This window comes from Rutidosis leptorrhynchoides, chromosome 5, assembly GCF_046630445.1.
Source record: "Rutidosis leptorrhynchoides isolate AG116_Rl617_1_P2 chromosome 5, CSIRO_AGI_Rlap_v1, whole genome shotgun sequence".
In the NCBI taxonomy this organism is placed as follows: domain Eukaryota; kingdom Viridiplantae; phylum Streptophyta; class Magnoliopsida; order Asterales; family Asteraceae; genus Rutidosis; species Rutidosis leptorrhynchoides.
The window spans coordinates 42,035,950-42,049,061 of NC_092337.1; the positions used below are offsets into that span (position 1 = coordinate 42,035,950).

The 13,112-nt window shown below is 33.6% G+C and overlaps 3 protein-coding genes across 4 annotated transcripts; 2 read left to right on the forward strand and 1 right to left on the reverse strand.

Annotated features, from left to right (window-relative positions):
- The first annotated feature begins 2,788 nt into the window (after positions 1-2,788).
- On the forward strand, positions 2,789-5,004 carry LOC139848046 (protein transport protein Sec61 subunit gamma-1). Its single transcript, XM_071837782.1, has 3 exons — positions 2,789-2,960; positions 3,103-3,223; positions 4,797-5,004. The coding sequence occupies exons 1-2, from the start codon at positions 2,867-2,869 to the stop codon at positions 3,216-3,218; spliced, it is 210 nt and encodes a 69-aa protein (XP_071693883.1). The 5' UTR covers positions 2,789-2,866; the 3' UTR covers positions 3,219-3,223; positions 4,797-5,004.
- Positions 5,005-5,742: 738 nt separating this feature from the next.
- LOC139848556 (arabinogalactan O-methyltransferase 2-like) lies at positions 5,743-6,543 on the forward strand. The gene has a single exon (XM_071838283.1). The coding sequence runs from the start codon at positions 5,743-5,745 to the stop codon at positions 6,541-6,543; it is 801 nt and encodes a 266-aa protein (XP_071694384.1).
- A 2,634-nt stretch (positions 6,544-9,177) lies between these two features.
- On the reverse strand, positions 9,178-11,526 carry LOC139850678 (ubiquitin-like modifier-activating enzyme 5). Of its 2 annotated transcripts, none has more exons than XM_071840235.1 (4): positions 11,324-11,526; positions 10,179-10,252; positions 9,956-9,992; positions 9,178-9,802 (listed from the first exon to the last, which is right to left on the reverse strand). In XM_071840235.1, the coding sequence occupies exons 1-4, from the start codon at positions 11,463-11,465 to the stop codon at positions 9,750-9,752; spliced, it is 306 nt and encodes a 101-aa protein (XP_071696336.1). In that variant the 5' UTR covers positions 11,466-11,526; the 3' UTR covers positions 9,178-9,749. The 2 variants fall into 2 exon arrangements, with proteins under 2 accessions (XP_071696336.1, XP_071696337.1); XM_071840236.1 differs by having other exon boundaries at positions 9,904-9,992.
- Between the last annotated feature and the right edge of the window lie 1,586 nt (positions 11,527-13,112).

A 13,112-nucleotide genomic window follows, 5' to 3' on the forward strand; every position in this document is an offset into this window, starting at 1 on the left:
GACATGATGATTGCCATCAGTTGATGTGAATGTTATATATCGAGAGAATGATTTTATACACAGGTTATGTGTATGTTATTTTTGTGCACAAGATGTGTACGGTAACTATGATTTATTAAAAAGGATTTCATACACGAAAAATGTGTACTGTATTTAAAAGATATCGCATGTACATTACAGGTGGGTATAGAATTCGGGCCCATTTGTACCATGCAGCATTTAAATCTTGTGGTCTATCAAAATGATGAATTTTATTGTTTTATGATAAACTTATGAACTCACCAACCTTTTGGTTGACACTTTAAAGCATGTTTATTCTCAGGTATGAAAGAAATCTTCCGCTGTGCATTTGCTCATATTACATGGAGTCGTTTATGGCATATAGAGGTCAGAACCTCGCAATGGGACCAACTGTTGAAGACTTCGTCCAGATGGATTAGGACGGGGCATTTCACTATTCTTCTTAGCAGTTTCACAAGTGAATGGAATGATTCTTCCCCCGAGGGTGACTTCACTACCTGGATCCTCATCTCTAGAACTCGTTCTGGCAGCTAGTTTAATGGCACCGGCATCTCATCTAGTCTAGATCGATTCCCTAAGAGCTTCTTCTCTAGCAGGCGATTTGGCCCATTTTATCTTTCTTGGTAATAAGGAAAGGCCTTTCCCTATCACGACCGCCTTCCTTTATTCGAAATTCATTTTCTCAAAAGAAAGAGCTAGAGAATCACACCAATTCCATTCCAATTATCTCTGACAGAGCAGGATAGTTGCCATCAACCCTTTAGAGTGAGGGCCCTTCGAGACCTGACTATCCCTGCCCCGTAAAAAGAAGAGAATTGTCCAGTTATGGCAGGAATAGGACTCTATCCAGATGAGAGATTGAAGAAGAAAGTGATGTGTGCCCTGCCTTTCCTCAAAAGGTGGTTGCAACGGGCTTTTATGAATTTCATTTGCGAAGTAGAGCCCAGCACATTTAAGGTGGGGAGCCTAAAGAAGTGGGTAGGGTCAAATTTCCTCTAAACGAGAGTCAGCCGAAGATGCAACCACTACGTGCGTTTCATTCTCTTCGATCTTATCTTTGATTGCTTTTCATGAAGTCGCACCGGGAGCTAGTGGTTGCTATCTCATCATGTGTTTCCCCTATCTTGTTAGTCATCATCTGCAACCATTTATTTTATATGGATAAAGAATAACATACAAAATATAATTAAAAAAAAAAGATAATCGTGATAATTTGAACCCATTAACCTATTTGTGAGTTGGTTGATTCAGATATGGATCAACTCAGATAATTTGACACACTAATTACTTCTATATTTTTTGTGACAAAACTGTTTTGTATCAACTAACTCGGCCGGTATTCACATGTAACAGAAATTACATGTTGTCCAACGTACCTCCTCTAAGATATTTTAACAAAAAATGATATAATATAAATTTTCTTTTTTATATATAAAAAATAAAAAATGAAGGGTGATTGAATATATAATTAATCAAAATACACTTATTTAAAATGTGTTATAATAATTTATAATTTTTTTAAGAAAATGTATTATTACCACTATCGTTCGCTCATTTTGTGAGCCAAGGAGGTTACGAGGTTGATGAACTAAGGGAAAATATTTCGACCTTATGCACAGGGTTTAACAGACGGTCATAACAAGTCTAAGTGTGAAGTGTGAATTGGGCGAATTTGAGTGTGAACCGGGTGAATTTGAGTGTGTTCGACGAGTTTGTTCAAGTGGTGGTAAAAATACATATTTTTTTAAAAAAATAAGTATAAATTCTTGTACCATCTTTTATAAAAATGTATTTTGATTAATTCTCTATCATAATAAATATTAATTAATAAAAATAACTAATAAATTTAGTATTTAATATTTAGTGTTAATTGTTATTGCTAATTATAGGGTTAAAGCTATAAATACGCTATATATATATATATTTATTACTTTTATTCCAATGTAAATTATACACTTCAAAAGAACCTCACTCGTTCCTTCTCTGCGACACAATTATTAAGTTAATTTGGTCAAAGATTATGCAATGGATAAACATCTTGCTTCCCTCTTGGGCCACAATAGAAGACTTGTGGGCTTGTGTATACGAAGTCCCCATTCAAGGACATAAACGTCTCATTATTAGTACCATCATTTACACAACACTTTGGAGCCTTTAGAGACTGTGGAACAACGTTATGTTCAAGGATCAAGCCTTCAGAAAATGCCATGTGATAGATAGCATTGTCGTTTCAAGCTTCAACTGGATTTTTGCGAGACACCATAAATCAAGATGTAATTGGAATCTTTGGTTACAGTCTCAATTATTTTCCTTGTAATTTTGTATCTTCTTTGTAATCTTTGTATTATTTTTTCTAGCTTTCGCTAGTTTTTTTAATAAAATTTCTGCCGTTCGAAAAAAAATGTGCTAATATGAATGCATTTAACTTATTAACTGAATAAAAAAAGAGCTGACGTGGCAATTTTGTGAAGAATGACGCTGGTGATACATCAGAACAAATTATTTTTTATATAACCTATTTCGGAATAAAAATGAAAGCATATGACATATTTGTAGTCAAATTTAAAATTAGAAAAAATTGCTAAATGATTGATTTTATTGGAAAAAAATAAAAGTATACAGGGTATTTATAAATTTAACCCTTATTAATTTAATTATAATTATAATTATAATTATAATTATAATTATAATTATAATTATAATTAATAATTATAATATATACAGTAATACAATAATAAGCTTTCTTCCGTAACCGTAATCAGCTATTCAGCTTTATAACAGAATATACACTTGTTCTACACAATTCCACCATCATTACAGTTTTACAATTTTCCGGAATCGAAAAATGGATGCAATTGATTCAGTCATCGATCCACTGAGAGACTTCGCTAAAGACAGCGCTCGTCTTGTCAAAAGATGCCACAAACCTGATCGCAAAGGTTTTCTACTTATTGTTTTTCATCTCAATTTTACAATTCTCTCTAATTATATATTATATATTATATTATGCATATGCATGTTTATGTTTATATGTATATTGTTTGACCTAATTGCATCCATATTTCTTATTAATTTGTGCAGAATTTACTAAAGTTGCGACTCGTACTGCCATCGGTTTCGTTGTGATGGGATTCGTTGGTTTCTTCGTTAAATTGATCTTCATTCCTATTAATAACATCATTGTTGGCACTTCTTAATTAGGGTATTACTTCTGTTTTATCAATTTGTTACCAATTCTAGTTAATCGTGTACGTCTATTTATTTCGGTGTAATTTAACATAAAATGGAGAAATTAATAAAAAATAGTACAGCATTGTATTGGAATACAAGACTACTGCCTCCGTCCCAAAAAAACTGATACTTTAGAGCGAGTTTGTTTACCTCTTTATTGAACGGTTCAGCGCAGCGCGTTTGTTTCTGACATCTGAATGATAAATGGTGCTGAATTCAGCATTGAACCATTCAGGAATTCTCTCTTATTCATTAAGCACATCAGCTTTATGTAATATTTTCTTTAAGTTATATCAAAATCAAAACACTTATTAAACAATGATATTTTAGTTTTTATTCATGTCAAATGTTAATAAAGTAATTTACATCATATTATTCTTTCAAAATGATTATCAAACAGGATATTGTCATTCAGAATCTCTGAACCATTTTGTGCTTAATCATTCAGTTTTATCAAACGCACCCTTAGCAATTTTTGTTGATTCAAAATATGCTTGATGAATGTGTGATTTGTACTTATATTCAACGTAAATTTAACTGATTTTTTTTTTTTTTGTATAAGAAACGAATGATCGATTAAGGTGAATACTTTTTTTAGGACTAAGGGGTACAAGTTATTGAAACTATTGCTTGCAAGTTGTGACATAGATGATTGAATAAGGTGGCTGTTACTTTTAGTTTATGGTAGTTTCTTTAGAATAAAATTTAGAGTTTGACACTCATCTGCTAATCGAAGTGATTTTCTTATAAGATATTGGCAAGATTGTTGTCTTTATTTTGTGTTTGATGGGATGACTGGTTGTGTAAATGATCACGAGTTCAAGCAATATGAACAGGCAGTTTATGCATAAGGTTGGAACGAGTTTTTTGGGTAGCAAAAGTTGTATTATTAGAGAAGTGATAAGGCAGCTGCTTAAGTGATTTAAGCAGGGATTTTTATAACCTTTAAAAGCATGCAGTAAACTTAAGATGGTACTTAACCGCTTAGACCATTCACATTAACGCCACGTCAACCCTCTTTAAACTTGCTCCCAAAATTGAATGAGAAATGAACCACTGCAAGCCGTGACATACTTTGTCAATAAAACGGGGACCCATTATATTAGTTAATTAAACCAATTTATAAGTATCATAGCCAAAAGTACAATCCACTTATTCATGCACTTCATTCTCAAAAAAGTTATAACACGAACTGGAGGGTTATCCGAGGACTAAATGAGAACTAGTTGCTGCCATTGGTGTAATGTGAGGGTGAAATTAAAACATGTTGAGGATGACTCCCGCTGGGAGTGCTCTTAGGTACTAATAGAATGTTAAAAACATTTGCTATAACAGTCTTTTGCTCCCCAAAATAGGTTGTATGATAGATCATAGATAGGGTAAATTTTAATTTTGGTTACATGTAAATTTCATACTCTACTTTGTGTGTGTGTGTGTGTGTGTGTGTGTGTGTGAATACTGCTCTATATCTCCACTTTTTATCTCCTGAAGTTTTAGTAGTATTTTTGCTGACCAAAATGTTGAATGTTTGACGCGTATTACAGGTTCCGTGAAGGTTGTTGAGGCATGAAGGTGAGAATAAGATGAATAATGGTGTGCTTGACATCTGCTTAAACATATCGTATGTTCATTTCTATAGTTACTCTTAGCGTTACTATTACTACAGATGAGGATTGCTGTGTTTTGGATTTCAATGTTTGTTCGCAACTGTGTAAATTAAAGTCAATATTACAACAGTGATTTTTCATCTTAGCTAAATAGTTTACAAATTTATGTTGCCATAACTTGGTTTGGATCAAGAGTTAATATCACCGTTAAGCTCATGTTGTTGAGAAGAGATCAGGGCTGTAAGCGAGTCTAAATAGCTTGACTCGATGGTTTTACATTCTTAGATGTTAGGTTAAGCTTGAATGCTTGATATTATCTTGCAAAACTATGCTCGTTTAAAAATTACTAAGAAATATGTTGAGTAAAGCTAGCTCGAGCAGGAACCTGACCCAGAAATATGAACTTATTAGCTTGAAAACACTTGATTACAGTTTTAGTCAATAAGATAAGTTGTAGTCTAGGGGAGTGAAAATGTGTAGTCTGATCACATGTTTCTTACGGAGTATTTGGTAAACGGATAAAGTTTTCCCTGTTCAGGCATCACATTTTCCCTTTCATATATAAAAAAATGTGATGCGATGAAGTTGAAAAACTTAAAATGTGTATCTCTTTTGTTCTTAACTTCTTATATAAGAAATGCAATATCAAAATTACCAGGTTGGTGAGTAGCTTAACATCATGCCCAGTAGTTGACAACATAACATGCTTCCCACCTAAGCAAAATTATTACTTAGCAGTCAATTTAAATCCTGAAAATGAACATATCAACAAACACACCATTTTTAATTTCAATAACCCCCGTGAATCACTTTATCATCCTTTAGCTGTTAAGAAAAACCTAACATAACTCATAAAACCCAAAATGCCCAGTACACTGAAACTATGGTTACAAAAAGGAAAATGATCATTCCTCTTGTTTTCGTTCTAGTAGCTCTCTCCCTTCTCAGAGTACTCAAACTTACTGTCAGTTCTTCATCTTTTTCATCACATAGAATCGCTATAAATACATTTAACTACGAATCCTCAAAAGCTGCACCTAAAGTCCCTCTAAATCCAATCAAAAAATTACTCCCCAGAAAGGAGATCCGGTTTTTGTTCAATATAATTTCTAAAAAATCTCCCTGTAACGTTCTTTTTTTCGGTCTTGAAGAGGAGTACCTTAAGGTACATAACATCAACAGAGGTGGTACCACAGTATTTTTAGAAAACAGACCCGAAATCTTAAAGAAAACAAAGGGAGTGTTAAACGCTACCAGGGTTTACAAAATTGAGTACAAAACATACGCTAAAGATGCATACAAGTTGCTAAAGTACGAAAGATCACACTCAAGTTGCTTCGTGAGTTTGGGTATAGAAACTATCATGTCTAAATGTAAGCTTGCACTGACTGGGTTGCCCAAAGAAGTGGTAACAACGAAATGGGACGTGATCGTTGTGGATGGACCTGGTGGGGATGGGCTCGAGTCACCAGGGAGAATGGGTTCTATTTTTACGGCAGGTGCTCTGGCAAGAGCCGGAAATGAGACCAATGTGGTGGTCCATGACGTTGATCGGATGATTGAGAAATGGTTTTCGTGGGAGTTTTTATGTGAAGAGAATCGAGTTTCTTCTAAAGGGAGATTTTGGAACTTTAGGATACCTCAACAAAATGATAACAATTCTAGGAGATTTTGCTTTGTGTAGAGATATTACAATTAGATTTTATTTCAACGTTGAGTGATTAGTTTTTATTCATTATGGGTGTGTTTAGCCGATGAGCTTATGAGAGTTTATGGAAGTTTAGAGGAGCTCGAGCTTATGATTTTAATAAACTACAAGTCATAAGCTTTGTTTGGTAAACAATCAAAAGTAGAGCTTATGGAAAAAAAATCTAAAAAAGAAGCTCTTTCAAATAGCTTCTTGAAAAAAGAAGAGCTTTTAATAGAAAAGTTACTAATATACCCTTTATTTTATTACTTTACATTTTATATATAAGTCATTTTGAGTCATTTCACAACTATAAACTCCAGCTACTTTACTAAACACATACAAAAATCAATAAGCTACAGCTTCCAGCTTCAAAATAGCCATAAGCTCCAACTTCACCCACAAGCTCCAGCTTCATTTAATTTCGTCCAAACACACTCTATCTTTATATTTTTTCATCCAAAGAGAACTTAAGAACGCAGAACTACTATCTTGCTTTTAGGCACTGAGTTGTTTATATCTTTTCGGTTTATAAGGCATGCTTGAGTTACACATTCTAACAATTAGCTCACACGAGACAGTTCCTAAACATTGAATCATGATATACGGGAGAGACGAATACCCTTTGAACTTAGATCCTTATAGATATAAAGTTAATCACACATTAATAAAGATTTTTGTACTAGTTACTATTGAGAGTTTATATACAACTTCACCCATGATTTCCTTTTCAATCCAATCATCAACATTGAGACAGATCACAAATTAGGACTCAAGACGTTACAATAAAAATGCAAAATCCATTTTGTAAAAACAGTCCAAAACACCCTCCTAGATGATGGGAAATGTTGTATATCCAAAACAAAAATGTTGGAAGGTGTTTTTGGAGCAAAATCTAAACAAGGATAGCGAAAACAAAAAGAGGGTCAAAGTTCGTGAAATTTATATCGACTTGAAGGACAGGTACTCCTAGATGAAAATCGAAAATTGGTCAAAATTCTTTTCGGTTATCACTCATGTGTGAATTGACAAGGGAAAAAAAAGGACTAGTCGACCTTAAGAGCCTCGAGTTTCCTTTTAAGATCTTTAAGATCATCTGCCATGTCCGCAGTTCTTTTTTAACTCGTTGGCTGCTGTACACATCTGCGTTTGGAAGCCTATTCTTTAAATTACATAAATAGCTATTATATGAAATAGCAATAGCAAGTAACGTTATGAAAAACATCAATAAAGATAAGATTTGATGCTTGCATACGATGAAAATTTTATAGACCATTTGATTTATATGACGAAATTCATTTTGGCAAAACCTTTTCCTTTTACCCACTAGACTTGTTAAAACTACTCACAACAGATCGCAACCAAAACCAGAGCATAACGGTTTGGAAAAAGTTCAATTTTCATAGATAAAATACACAAAGATGGTTTCAGCCTGTATGCGACCCAATAGGTGGGATCAGTGACCCAATAGGCAAAAAACGACTCATATTGCTTGGGGTACAATTGACTCACTTAGCCAGTTTCACCTGTTATTATTAGAAAATTATAATATTTGACACATAAAGCATTAATCTAACCATTTGTTTTTTTTGACATAAACACACTTTCAAATACGTATTTTGCGGCAACGAAGACTTGCCAATATATTCAAGACAACAAACAAAACTCAATCCCATATAAGTGGGGTATGAGGGGGGCTTGCCTTTCCCAAAAAAAATAAAAAATGTAGTCAATCCTTACCCTATCTAAGAATAAAGAGAAGTCATTTCTCCACTTAAAATGAAATACCCCAAGAGTATATAAAATCCTCTCTCTAAATGTTCTATGGATAGAGAGATTGCTTCCGAATGGACATCCGGTCAATAAGTAGGTTAAAAAAACTAATAATAAAAGTAATAAAAAAAAACGTATGACGCCATGAAAATGGTAGTATCAAATTTCCATGGATTTTAAACCTGTCTGAAGTTAAAGTTAGGTTCTAAGCGATAGTCAAGTCGCCAATAAGTCAACGCTTGCTGGTGACTCGAGTAATGGAGCCAAATATTCAGGACAATAACGACTAAATGGTAATCCATTTATGTTTGAAGTTTACGAGATAAACCGGTTAATTATTTGTGGAATAGAGGTTATAATTATAATTGAATTCACGTTCTAAATATATTTGTACGGTTGTACCAATTAACCGCTAGTCCTCGTCAGTAATGATTTTGCAAGGTATGAATAAAAGAAAATGATTAAATGTGAGAAGTTGTTAGATGAAAATTTTTAAGGGCTTGTTATAACAAGAATGTAAATTAAAGTTAGATTAATCATAGTTTCAAAAATTGAGAACATTATCAGAGTTCAAAACGGAGCAAGGATCAATAACGGGTAACGGGTTGATGTTTTATCTCTAACAGGACAGACGTGTAAAATTTAGAAAATAAAGAATAGCTTGAAAGGGAACAGGTTATAAGTGCCCAAGTGTAATTTACTGCATAAAAAACTTCCTATATCATCTCATATTCATATTTATCATTAATCATTATAGCAATATCACTGTTATAGACTACTGCCTTTTTTATATATATATTTATAGATATTTGACCCATAAATACTTATTATATAAACATCGACTCAACCAGAGCCATTTCGATCCTTACTATATATAATAAAAAGTATGCACTGTTACCCAAACGACCATACCACATTACCACCTATAATGACCTCCAAGAACTATTAAAAACAAAAAACATTTGATAGTAGGCAAAGATGCAGCACAAACTCCTTCACGCTTAAGTGTACGCTTACCAACCCACAATGCGACAACCTAAACTTGTGAGCAGGTGTTCTCTGGTGCATCAAGAACTGATCTTGGAAAGTAATCAACATTAATACCCTCCAATATTGGCTACAATGAGTACCCTAAACTCTGATGAGTATACGCTATATTAAAGAAGAGGAGTGTTTGAACCATACATTTTTTAAACAATATATTCACACAATGAAATAAACCAATAGTATAAAAAGAGATAAATAAGACAGAGAAAGAAACTTGTATAATGATTGGTTCATCTCATCACCTAGCTACCTCATTGTGTAAATTCTTTTGTGTGAAATTTGGACTCTTATACGATGCGAAATTCAACAAAGTCTTATGAGCATGTAAAGTTCGTTTATATATTTACACTAACCAGAGGAGGCGCACAAGCAAAACAAGCAGTTTACCCAGGAATCAATAACTGTATATGACCCGAAACAGCATCGTTAGACACACCTGCCCAAAATTGGATTGAAATAAGAAAGCAAAAGATATGCAATTTAGAAGTCGTAACTTCGAATAAATGAGTACATTATGAACCATGTTACATCAATTACAGGAAATATTTCCATATGAAGAGGCAAACCAATGACATATTCAGTCACATACCAGATTCCATCCAAGTTTGATTCAGTTCATTGCAAGCCTGTAAAAATAAGACCAATTAAGTTAGTAATTACACAAGTACACAACCTAAAGGACTGCATGCCAGATACCTCATGCCCCAGGTAAAAACATCAAAAACGGAAGACACAAAACGGCTATCTATATATAAAAGTTATGCAGAATTGAAGTGGACAATGAAGGAAAGTTCAGATAGCACCAGTCTGACCTGATTTACAACCATCCTGGCTTCGTAATTATCCACGCAGCTCAAAACAATATCCACTCCAGTGCCATTTTTCACTTTATGAAAAGATTTGTTTGTCAGACTTGCAATGAAAGTTTCGAAGCCTTGCACCGTTGTTATATTCGGAGTAAAGCTCCGATGATAGTAAATAAATTAGGTTGCCGGAAAAAGTTGCAAGAAATAGTCAAATTCAGTGACTTGCATTTATCAATTGGTTTTTTAACTTGTAGGTAATATTTCCGATCATTTCCGATTGATTTTATAAGCGTTGACATGAATATACATCTCACATACGTCAAGTTTAGTCCACTTCCATTCATGTAACTAACTAACTATGCATCACATGATCAAAATTATGATCCTGTTAATGCTGACGAGTAACCGCTATATATAAATATTGATACTTACAACAATCTGATATACAGTAACTAAATATATGCAACAATAAGCTGAAAGTACACTTGCCGCGTACCATTTCAACCTTAAAAATGTTTGATAACTCCTAATCGGTTACATGTCTTAATTCGAGTTTCCATTAATTCCCAATTCAAAAGCCTGTATGAGCCATTTATTCGATAACAACAAAAGATAATGTAATGATGCATCTAACTACCAATAATTTCATCAACTATGTCAATTAATGGATATGACTTCAGAATCATAAGTTTAAGTATCATTGACTACAGTAATATCAGCTACACTTGATACAAGCTCAAGTAACAAAACTAACTAGTTACTAGTTTACATATGTTTTATTTCAGATCAAGATGAGCATTCATCAGCTGATTAACAGATCTAAAAATTCAGAGATTATTTAATATTTATGTATATATTATGGTTTTGTAAGCATCGATACAAATTTATTACGAGTAGCATTTCTAGCACAAAACAACAGAAGTTGATCGAATTGAAGATATATACGATACGATTTAAGCAACATCTGTAGCACAAAACAACACGAGATGATCGAATTTTAGATGGATATATGCAATTAGTGGATAATTAAAAAGGTTTTGTAAGCATCGATATGAATTGAGCAACATTTCTAGTACAAAATCAACTTCAATTGAAGATAATACATGCGATTAAAGGAAAATGGTTAGTTGAATTATATAAAAAAAGGTTACCTGATCGACGGAAGCTTAATGAGATGGATCCGGCAATGAAGTCTTGAGATTTTGAAGATCTGTCAATATCTGTTTCAGTTCGACTTCCATTGTCGGATGTTATTTCAATTCGATCGGTCGATTGAGTGTATGAGATTGTCATTCATCACCGCAGTATGCACTCGACCTTTTTACAATCGTGTTGTTGTGATTTCTCCGGTTTGTTTCCGTCACCGTTTGGTCTTGAAATGAGAAGTGACTAAAATTTAAAAATTTTAACAGAATAACCAAAGCGGCTAAACATGACAATAATAATTACTCTAATAATTAATAATTAATTAATAAATTATTATTTAATTAACCCTTATATACTATATATGTGGTGGAAACATTTGTAACCCTTGTATACTAAATGTGGTGGAAACATTTGTAGCTTTAGTTATAATCGACTGTAGTTTTGATTTCGCGTTCACATTACAACCGGTCCCTCAACTTCGGCTATATTTACACAACAGCCCCTCAAGTTTACATTTTCTCAGGAGTAAAAATTGTAAATATATAATTTTATTAAAACAAAAAAAAAAAAATTCACTCAAATTTATAACGGGCCCTATCTTCTCGCTCGGGGCGAGTTAAATTTTTTCGAGACCACCGTTCAACTCAACGGCCCCTCAAGTTTACACTTTCTCAGGAGTAAAAAGTGTAAATATATAATTTTATTAAAAAAAAAAAAAAATTCCACCCAAATTTATAACGGGCCCTATCTTCTCGCTCGGGGCGAGTTAAATTTTTCCGAGACCACCGTTCAACTCGAAAAAATCTTACGAACCCAACGGGACTAACTATACGCGAAACGGACACTTCTTAAAAAACGCTAAACAAAACGACATCCCGTATCTTTCCGCTCGGCGCAAGTTAAATTTTTTAGACATGAGTGTCATACTCGAAATAATTTTATGAACGAAACGATAAAAAGTACGTTTGAAACGGACACTTTTTAAAAAAACGCTAAAAACAACGACATCCCGTTTCTTCATGCTCGCCGCGAGTTATTTTTGTTCGCCAGCACCTTCAGACTCAAAATAATTTTATCAACAAAACGAAACTAACTACGTTCGAACCGGACAGATTTTAAAAAACAGTAAAGACGACAATACCAACAACAGCGCTTAACACATGGAGCGTTTTTCCTTCTGTAAATACATAAAGCTACGTTAAATATGAATACGCAGGCCGAAAGTCCCCGCCGCATCGTGCGGGCCGGACCCGGACTAGTTAATAATTATTATCCGTGAACATTTCTCTACCGTGAGTGTTTCACTCCGAGTGAAAAAATGACTTCTCTTATACCATTCATATCATCGCGTCAAATTTTCGTGTGAGATGAGCTCCAGATGACTTTGAGCTATGTGACGGAAAGAAACGACATGTAATGGAGCGTGAGTTTTTAACACATGAAAGCATTTGCCAGTATATTGACGAAGTGTGAGTGAGCGTGAGATTTTCATGTAATCCAATCATAATTCAAGACAACTTTATAATTTTTATTTAATTTATCCTTTTTTCTCAATTTTCAGTCATATTTTACCGCATCACCCTACAAATATTTGACATTTTGGACTAAAGAATGTCAAATACAGTCACAGACAAAAACTCATTTTTCATCAAAAAGTACATTATCTGCCTATGATATCACATACACGGTTGGAAATGATTGTAGGATAGAGAAATTATTGTCTACATTCCACATCTCCATACACTCACATGTGAAATTGAATTTTGTTGTTGTTGTAATTAATTAATTAATTAA